This window comes from Tachyglossus aculeatus (assembly GCF_015852505.1).
Source record: "Tachyglossus aculeatus isolate mTacAcu1 chromosome 12 unlocalized genomic scaffold, mTacAcu1.pri SUPER_6_unloc_1, whole genome shotgun sequence".
Classification (NCBI taxonomy): domain Eukaryota; kingdom Metazoa; phylum Chordata; class Mammalia; order Monotremata; family Tachyglossidae; genus Tachyglossus; species Tachyglossus aculeatus.
Window position 1 is genome coordinate 2488647 of NW_024044828.1, and position 10282 is coordinate 2498928.

At 47.0% G+C, this 10282-nt stretch overlaps 1 protein-coding gene across 1 annotated transcript; it reads left to right on the top strand.

Annotated features, from left to right (window-relative positions):
• Nucleotides 1-925: 925 nt before the first annotated feature.
• On the top strand, nucleotides 926-9752 carry EFCAB10 (EF-hand calcium binding domain 10). Its single transcript, XM_038741292.1, has 4 exons — nucleotides 926-1097; nucleotides 6045-6209; nucleotides 6302-6386; nucleotides 9632-9752. Exons 1-4 carry the CDS (start codon nucleotides 992-994, stop codon nucleotides 9666-9668), a joined length of 393 nt encoding a protein of 130 aa, XP_038597220.1. The 5' UTR covers nucleotides 926-991; the 3' UTR covers nucleotides 9669-9752.
• Nucleotides 9753-10282: the final 530 nt, after the last annotated feature.

The window sequence follows — 10282 nt, forward strand, 5'->3', positions numbered from 1 at the left end:
GGTCTTGCCTCCTCTAAATTACAGCATCAGCTTCCTCACCCATGTCCCAAGGATATCTCACCTCCTACCTGAGTGGTGGTAAGAGGGAGAACAGGCATTTAATCCCCATTTTACAATGAGGAAACTGGGGCACTGAAAAGTTAAGCCTTTCACCCAAGGTCACACAGGAAGCAGTAGAGTCAGCATTAGAACCCAGGTCCCCTGACTCCCAGTTCCCTACACTAGGCCATACTGCTTCTCTAAATAATAACAATGATGGTATTTGTTAAGCGCTTACTACATATGCCAAGCACTGTTCTAAGCGCTGGAGTGACAGCGTGGCTCAGTGGAAAGAGCCAGGGCTTTGGAGTCAGAGGTCATGGGTTCAAATCCCGGCTCCGCCAAATGTCAGCTGTGTGACTTTGGGCGAGTCACTTCACTTCTCTGGGCCTCAGTTACCTCATCTGTAAAATGTGGATTAAGACTGTGATATTCATTCAATCCTATTTATTGAGCGCTTACTGTGTGCAGAGCACTGTACTAAGCGCTTGGGAAGTAGGTTGGTAACATATAGAGACGGTCCCTACCCAATAGAGGGCTCACAGTCTAGAAATACCATTATTATTATTATTATTAACAACAGCAACAATAAATAATAATAATAACCTCTGACCTCACAGGGGGTCGCGCAGGTGCAAAGCTGGGCCTTGGTCATAGCTCCGCCCCCTCGAGCAAGGCGCCAGAATGGCGCATGCGCAGAGCGGGAACGCCGTTTCCTGACGGGGGTCGCGGTGTCACGTGGACTGGAGAGCGCATGCGCCGCGGAAAGGCCTCGTCTCTTAGCAACGTCCAAACGGCTCGTCCTGGCTTCGTCCGTGTCACGAGGGCGAGGCCGCGCGCCTGCGCCGAGGAGCGGCCCCGTCTCCTAGCAACGGCCAAACTGCTCGTCACGGCTTCGCCCGGGTGTCACGAGGAGCCGCCTCGTCTCCTAGCAACGGCCAAACGCCCTGTCATGGCGTCGAGCGTGAGGGAGGAGGAGGCCCAGGCCTACCTGGAGCAGCATCGGATTGTGGAGCTTTTGGACGGTTTGACCAGCAGCGTCCTCTACCACCGGCCAGGCAAGACCCCCACCGACCCCCTCCGCACCCCCAGCCGTAATAATAATAATAATAATAATAATAACATTCATTAAGCACTTACTATGTACAAAGCACTGGGGAGGTTACAGGGTGATCAGGTTGTCCCACGTGGGGCTCACAGTCTTCATCCCCATTACACAGATGAGGGAACTGAGGCCCAGAGAAGTGACGTGACTTGCCCAAAGTCACCCAGCTGACAATTGGCTGAGCCGGGATTTGAATCATAATAATAATAATGGCATTTGTTAAGCGCTTACTATGTGCAGAGCACTGTTCTAAGCGCTGGGGGCGGTTACAAGGTGATCAAGTTGTCCCACCTGGGGCTCACAGTCTTAATCCCCATTTTACAGAAGAGGGAACTGAGGCTCAGAGAAGTTAAGTGACTTGCCCAAGGTCGCACAGCAGACGTGGTGGAGTGGGGATTCGAACCCATGACCTCTGACTCCAAAGCCTGGGCTTTTTCCACTGAGCCACGCTGCTTCTCCAATAATAACGGTATTTGTTAAGCACTTACTATGTGCGAAACACTGTTCTAAGTGCTGGGGGGGGGATACAAGGTGATCGGGTTGTCCCACGGGGGGCTCACAGTCTTCATCCCCATTTTACAGATGAGGGAACTGAGGCCCAGAGAAGTGAAGTGACTTGCCCTAAGTCACCCAGCTGACAAGTGGCAGAGTCAGGATTAGAACCCATGACCTCTGGCGCCCATGCTCTTTCCACTGAGACATGCTGCTTCTTCATCAACCAGTGATGGTTGTGCACCCCAGAGTTCAGCACACAGTGAGCACCCAATACATGGTAACTGGGGTATTTGTTAAGCGCCTACTAGGTCCCAAGCTCTGGGGTAGATACAGGATAATCAGGTTGTCATTCATTGTCAGTCGTATTTATTGAGCCCCTACTGTGTGCAGAACACTGTACTAAGCACTTGGAAAGTACATGAGAAGCAGCGTGGTTTAGTGGAAAGAACCCGGGCTTGAGAGTCAGAGGTTGTGGGTTCAAATCCCGGCTCCGCCACTTGTCAGCTGGGTGACTTTGGGCAAGTCACTTCAGTTCTCTGGGCCTCAGTGACCTCATCTGTAAAAGGGGGATGAAGGCTGTGAGCCCTACGTGGGACAACCTGATGACCATGTATCTACCCCAGTGCTTAGAACAGTGCTTGGCACATAGTACATTATTACATTAACATTACAGTGTAATATACATTATTACAATTTGGCAACAGATAGAGACAATCCCTACACAACTGGCCCACATGTTGTCTAAGCAGGAGGGAGGACAATGCTTGGCACATAATAAGTGCTTAACAAATAATATATATATATAGAATCCCCATTTTGTAGGTGAGGGAACTGAGGCACAGAGGATAATAATAATAATAATAATGGTATTTGTTAAACACTTACTGGTGCCAAGCTGGTAGATTCAAGATAATCAGGTTGTCCCATGTGGGGCTCACAGTCTAAGCAGTGGGGAGCACAAATATTGAATCCCCATTATCTAGGTGAAGAAACTGAGGCATTCTTATATTCGTAGCCAGTTTTCCCTAGAGTAGTCATATTTAAAAAGTCTTTCATTATTGGCTTGGTGACCTTTGTACAATTGTCTACATTCTTCTTTTCTGTCCATCTAATCTGCTGTTTGTGTTTAGCATGTCACTCCCCAAGGGTTTTAGAACTCTCTGAGGTGAGCTTCTGAGAAGTAGCATGGCGGAGTGGGTAGAGAATGGGCCTGAGCGCCAAGGTCATGGGTTCTAATCTTGACTCTGCAACTTGTCTGCCATGTGACCATGGGCAGGTCACTTCTCTGGGCCTCAGTTACCTCGTCTGTAAAATGGGGATTGAGACTGTGAACCCCACATGGGACAGGGACTGTGTCCAACCCCATTTGCTTGTTCCCACTCCAGCGCTTAGTACAGTGCCTGGCACATAGTAAGTCCTTAACAAATACCATAATGATTATTACTAGATTACTAATTAGTAGATGATTACTAATCATCTACTAATGATTATTATTAGAGAAGCAGCGTGGCTCAGTGGAAAGAGCCCTGGCTTTGGAGTCAGAGGTCATGGGTTCAAATCCCAGCTCCGCCAATTGTCAGCTGTGTGACTTTGGGCAAGTCACTTCACTTCTCTGGGCCTCAGTTACCTCATCTGTAAAAATGGGGATTAAGACTGTGAGCCCCCGGTGGTACAACCTGATCGCCTTGTAACCTCCCCAGCACTTAGAACAGTGCTTTGCACATGGTAAGCGCTTAATAAATGCTATTATTATTATTATTAGCTTCTCATTGCTAAAGCATTTGACCTCTCCCCATTGACTTCTCCCTCTCTTACCACGCCAGTTAGCCGTATAGGGATTTTTCTTCTGTTTGGCAGCTCCCATTTAATCTGGGCCTCTAATATGAGGAGTTTTGGGTTTGGGTTTTTTTTTTTAAGACATCTAATAGGCTACTTGGTATTTTTAGCTACTCCCTCCAGCTTTTCCCTAGTTTTTTTTTTTTCCAGTTACCTTTTCTGAAATTAAATTTCCTAGTGTTGGTTGGTTTGGGCCTTCCCCACAAGAATGTTAAACTTCATCGAGAATGTTAAACTTCATCGAGCTGTGGTTCTACCCATGTGCCGCTAACACTAACTCCGTTCCACTTCTCCAAATTAGATCTAGTAGATTCTCTTACCCTGTGGGGTTTTTTTAAAAGGTATTTGTTTTATTTATTTCTTTTTTCTTTATGGTATTTTTTCAAGTGCTTATTGTGTGTCCAGCACTGTTCTAAGCGCTGGTGTAGACAAGCCCCGTCTCTCCCTCTGGGCTGTAAACTCATTATGGGCAGAAAATATGTCTGCTAATTCTGTTGTATGGTACTCTCCTAAGCGCTTAGTACAGTGCTCAGCACATAGTAAGTGCTCAGTAAATACCATTGATTGGTAGATACAAGATACAGTCCCTGTCCCACCTAGGGTTTATAGTCTAAATTTGAGGGAGAAAGATTTAATCCCCATTTTACAGATGAGGAAACCGAGACACAGAGAAGTGAAGTGACTTGACCATGGTCACACAGCAGACAAGTGACTGAGCGGGAATTAGAACCCAGGTCCCTCTAACTCCCGGGCCCGGGCTCTATTCACTAGACCACATTGCATAGCAGAAGTAGTAATAGTAGAGTAATAGCAATAGCGCAGCAATAGTGATAGTAGTAGCAGCAATAGTGATTCATTCAATCGTATTTATTGAGTGCTTGCTATAATAATAATAATAATGATGGCATTTATTAAGCGCTTACTACGTGCAAAGCACTGTTCTAAGCGCTGGGGAGGTTACAGGGTGATCAGGTTGTCCCATGTGGGGCTCACAATCTTAATCCCCCTTTTACAGATGAGGTAACTGAGGCCCAGTGAAGTGACTTGCCCAAAGTCACACAGCTGACAAGTGGAGGAGCAGGGATTTGAACCCGTGACCTCTGACTCCAAAGCCCGGGCTCTTTCCACTGAGCCACGCTGCTTCTCTTTGTGCTATGTGCAGACCACTTGATAGTAGCAGTAGGGGTCGTAGTAGAAGCAGCGTGGCTCGGGCCATGGGTTCTAATCCGAGCCCTGCCACTCGTCTGCTGTGTGACTTTGGGCAAGTCACTTCGCTTCTCTGAGCCTTAGTTCCCTCATCTGTCAAATGGGGATTAAGACTGTGAGCCCCACGTGGGACAACCTGATTACCTTGTATCTACCCCAGTGCTTACAACAGTGCTTGGCACATAGGAAGCGCTTAGCACATACCATTATTATCATTACTCCCCGTGTCACAGATGAGGTGGTGTTTTCTGGATGCAGCCAGTCAGCGAGGTTCACACACAGACATTCATTCAGTCATATTTATTGAGTGCTTACTGTGTGCTGAGCACTATACTGAGCGCTTGGGAGAGCATAATACAACAATTAGCGGACGCATTCCCTGCCCGCAGCGAATTTACAGTCTAGACGTGGAAGCAGGGCTGCTTTCGGACATTTGGCTGCCCTGAGACTAGGAAGCGCTTAGTACAGCGCTCTGCACACAGTAAGCGCTCCATAAATACAATGGGCTGACTGAGGAAAAAATTGCCACCCCTTCCCTTGGGTGGACACTGAATCCGCCGCCCCCTCCCCCGTGATGTCATGCATGTTGCCCCGGGCACGCCAAGTACCGCAGTGATGCCAGAGGAGCCATCTTCGGGAAGAACACAGATTTCCCCCAATCCTAGAGTTTCTTCGGGAGGGACCCTTAACACCCCCCCACCCCAAACCCTGCCCTCCCACTCGCTCCAGGGCTCCAAAGCAGGTAAGCCTGTTGTGGGCAGGGAACACGTCTACTAACTCTGCTGGGTTGTAGTCTCCCAAGTGCTTAGTCCAGTATTCTGCACATAGTCAGCGCTCAGATACCATTGATTGATTGATTGATCGGGTTAGGCAGCGTGGCCTAGTGGAAAGAGCACAGGCCTGGGAGTTAGAAGGTCAAGGGTCCTAATCCTGACGCCGCTACTTGTCTGCCGTGTGACCTTGGGCAAGTCATTGGGCTTCTCTGTGCCTTAATTACCTCATCGGTAAAATAGGGGTTGTGCCCCACATGGGACAGGGACTGTGTCCAGCTTGATTTGCATGTATCCACCCCAGCGCTTAACAAACACCATAATTAACCACCCCCGGACCACCACTCCACCCCCTTTGCGTGCACAGGAGCTGGTGAGACCCTGCCCATTTTTTAATTGTTGAGATTAGACTCGCGGGCAGAGGCCTTAAAGGTCTCTTGTAAAATCCTCCAGCACCTAGCAGAGCGTGGGGCGGGAAGGAAGCAAAGCAGCCCTCCTCTGCTTACCGTGCCCGGTGATAATATTGTGTGTCTTAGCTCTGGATCTTTAGTTGTCATTTTTCCAGCTCGGTAGGAATTCCATTCTATTTGCAGAAAGGCCGAGAGAATTTCTAATAAGTCTGCTTGAACGAGTCAAGGTTGCGAGAATGACAGGGGTGGCTTACCCTTACCTTATGGATCACTCGAATTTGACCTCTATGTTTGAGATGATGGACCCTTCAAAACAAGGCTACATCACCTCCGTACAGCTCAGAGAAGGTTAGTGTCCTCCCAGGAGTTGTTTTCCAGCTTAATTTCAGTGAGAAAATATCACCAGACTTACTAACTTTGTTCTCCTTTTGATTTTATAGCCCTCCAAACCCTGGGTCTGCCCACAGAAGATGAGTCTTTTCCGGATGGTGAGAGAATCACTATAGAAAGATTCATAAATAAAGTGTAAGTCCAATTTAAAATGGTTGATTCATTAGAATATGGATTTCTCATACCATAGACAGTGGGGAATAATCCCCGTGTCAGAATGTGAGGATTTCTTTTTAAATCGGCAGCCATTATTTTGATATTTTTTGCGCAAGATGACAAAGATAAAAGCCCCAAGTTCGTTCGTTCATTCAGTGGAATTTATTGAGCCTGTACTGTGTGCAGAGCACTGATAAATAGTGACATTCCCGGCCCACAACGAGCTCACAGTCTAGAGGGGAGACAGACCTCAATACAGATATATAAAATGACAGATATGTACCTAAGTGCTGTGGGGCTGGGAGTGTAGATGGAGAATAGAAAGGGAACCAGAACTGAACCTTGAGGGACCCCCACAGTTAGGGGGTGGGAGGCAGAGGAGGAGCCCGTGAAGGAGACTGAGAATGAATGGCCAGAGAGATAAAGACGAGAACCAGGAGAGGACAGAGTCAGGGAAGCCAAGGTTGGATAATCAGGAGAAAGGGGGTGGTCCACAGTGTCAAAGGCAGCTGATAGGACAAGAAGGATTAGGATGGAGTAGAGGCCTTTGGATTTGGCAAGAAGGAGATTGTTGGTGACCTTTGAGAGGGTGATTTCAGTGGAGCAGAGGGGACAGAAGCCAGATTGGAGGTGTTCCAGGGGAGAATTGGAGGAACGGAATTTGAGACAGCTTGTGTAGACGACCCGCTCAAGGAGTTTGGAGAGGAATGGCAGGAGGGAGATGGGGCGATAACTGGAGGGAGCCATGGGGTCAAGGGAGGGTTTTTTTTAGGATGGGGGAGACATGGGCATGTTTGAAGAAGCCACTGGAGAGCGAACGGTTGAAGATGGCTGTTAGAGAGGGAAGGAGGTGAGAGTTTTGATAAGGATGTGAAGGAATGGGGTCTGGTGCCCATGTGGAGGGGGTGGCATTTGAAAGGAGGCAGGAGATCTCCTCTGGAGATACTGCTGGGAAGGATTGGAGAGTTGAAGGGGGGCAGGAAGGGGTAGGGACTGAGGAAGGGCAGGGGTGTTTTTGGGGAGCTCACATCTGATGGTGTTAATTTTCTTAATAAATTAGATTTCCAGATCATCGGGGGCAAGGAGTGGGGAAGGCGGGGGGGACAGGGGCCTGAGGAGGAAGTTAAATGTGAGGGCATTGGGCATGGGGGTCAATAAGGGAAGAGAAACAGTTTTGCTGGGCAGAGTTAAAGCATGCAAGGAGAAACTTGAAGTGGACAAAGTCGGCCTGATATTTAGATTTCCACCTTCCTTGGAGCACAAGAGCGAAAGAGGCGTACAGCGCAGGTGATCCAGGGCTGTGGGTTAGTGGTACAAAATCCACAAAGGGATTGGGGTTTCCCAGTGCTAAGTACAGTGCTCTGCACACACACTCACACAGTACCACTTCTACGACTATTACTACTACTTTCTACTAGTAGAAAGTAGCAGGGCATAATGGATAGAGGCCAGGCCTGGCAGTCAGAAGGTCGTGAGTTCTAATCCCGGCTCCGCCACTTGTCTGCTGTGACTGTAGGCAAGTCACTTCACTTCTCAGGGCCTCAGTTGCCTCATCTGTAAAATGGAGATTGAGACTGTGAGCTCTGTATAGGACAGGGACTGTGTCCAACCGATTTGCTTGTATCCACCCCAGCGGTTAGTACAGTACATGGCATATAGTAAGCACTTAACAAATGCCACAATTATTATTATGACTACTTCTTCATTCAGTTCATTTGTTTTTGAGCGCTTACTGTGTGTTTTTAGACTGTGAGCCCACTGTTGGGTAGGGACTGTCTCTATATGTTGCCAACTTGTACTTCCCAAGCACTTAGTACAGTGCTGTGCACACAGTAAGCGCTCAATAAATACAATTGATTGAAAAGCACTGTACTGTGTGGGAAAGTACAATACAACAATAGACAGTACTTCTACCGCTACTAGTATTACTGCTACTTCTGTTTGCTACTCTAATAATAACGATGGCGTTCGTTAAGCGCTTACTATGTGCCAAGCACTGTTCTAAACGCTGGGAGGGAAACAAGGTAATCAGGTTGTCTCACATGGGGCTCACAGTCTTAATCCCCATTTTACAGATGGGGTAACTGAGGCACAGAGGGTTAACAATGATGGCATTTATTAAGCACTTACTATGTGCAAAAGCACTATTCTAAGCGCTGGGGATGTTACAAGGTGATCAGGTTGTCCCACGGGGGGCTCACAGTCTTAATCCCCATTTTACAGGTGAGGTAACTGAGGCACAGAGAAATTGTGACTTGCCCAAAGTCATACAGCTGACAAGTGACGAAGCCAGGATTAGAACTCTGACTCCCAAGCCTGGGCTCTTTCCGCTGAGCCGTGCTGCTTCTCTATTACTACTTTTATTACTCCTCCTAGTCCTGCCCTCCTAATTTTCCCATCACAGTGACCCACACCACACCCTCTCCAGCTCTGAAGCCTGCAAACCCTGGCATTTTCCTCTTTCAGTTCCCATATGGATTCTGCCCCTAAATCCCGATGTTTCTTCTTCCACGTTTCCAGAGTCATCTTCCTTTTTTTCCTCCGCTCAGACCATGCTGGTCCTGGCACTTGGCATCAAATACTGCATCAGCCTCCTTGCTAACTTCCCTGCTTCTCTCGCCTCTCCAGTCCACACTTTTCTCTCCAGTTTTCTAAAAAATCATTCTGGGCATGTCTCCCCACTCATCAGAAGCCTTCATTAGCTACTCATTTCTCTCCACATCAAACAGAAACTCATGACCATTGGTTTGAAGCACTCAAATCAGCTCTCTCCCTCCAAGGTTATCCACTCTTCTGCCGTACCTCTTGTTCACACCTTTCCCCCCGCATGGAACACCCCAAACCCTCCAAATGCAAATAATTACAATTGATTGATGGAGTAATCAATGCAGCAGGATTCCAGGTTTTACCTCTTAGGAAGACAGGGACTCTTGTTTAAAAAAAGAGTTTTGGAAGACAAAGAATAAGTGAAGGTCAGCATAAAAAATGAGCTCCAGTGCAAGGTGATAGAAAAAGAAGCACTTTACTGTGAAAACGTCAAGGTAAACGCACAATATCAAGTGAGCATTTTTATAATGGTTTAAAATTTTATCATTCAAAAATCCGCAGAGGCAGAATGACCGTGAAGTTTTGTACAGCTGCATCTCCCTGTGTGGGAGTTAAAGATTTTAGTTCTGGTTTATCAAGCAGTCCCAAGTTTCAGAGCTTTGTTCTTGTCTTCTTAGGAACAAGAAGCGTCTGGCTACATGTTCCAGATTTTAATGGGCCACCTTTTAACTGTGAGGAGAAATGCTGGGGAAAAAAATGCCTCATTGTCATGAATAAATATAATGTTGGAATAACGTTTACGATGAAATGGAAAACATTGCTGGATTTAGTTGAGGGGTAGGGCGGGGAGTGGGGTTATTTTTCACATTGTAAAAGCTAGAGAATCAATCAGTATTTACTGAGCGCTTAGATGTTCAAAGCATTGTTTAAAGGACTTAGAGTAATAATAATTATGGTATTTAAGTGCTTACTACAAAACAATAGAATTAGGCCCGACTACAATGAGTTTAGAGTCTAGAGACCTGGGAGGGGAGAGGTCTCATTGCTTCATGTGCCCATGAAGGCAGGTTTTTTTTTTTTTGTTTGTTTGTTTGTTTTACCAGAGGTGAGCATAACTGGTTTAAAATTTAATCCTACTACTTTAACATTTTATGGTATTTGTTAAGCGCTCTAGTAAGTGCTGAGTTAGATACATGATAATCAGGTTGGACACAGATAATGGCCCCCAAGGGGTTCCCAGTCTCAGTACCCATTTTACAGATGAAGTAACTGAAAGGCAGAGTATTTAAGTGACTTGCCCTATGTCACACAGAAGAAAAGTGGTTGAG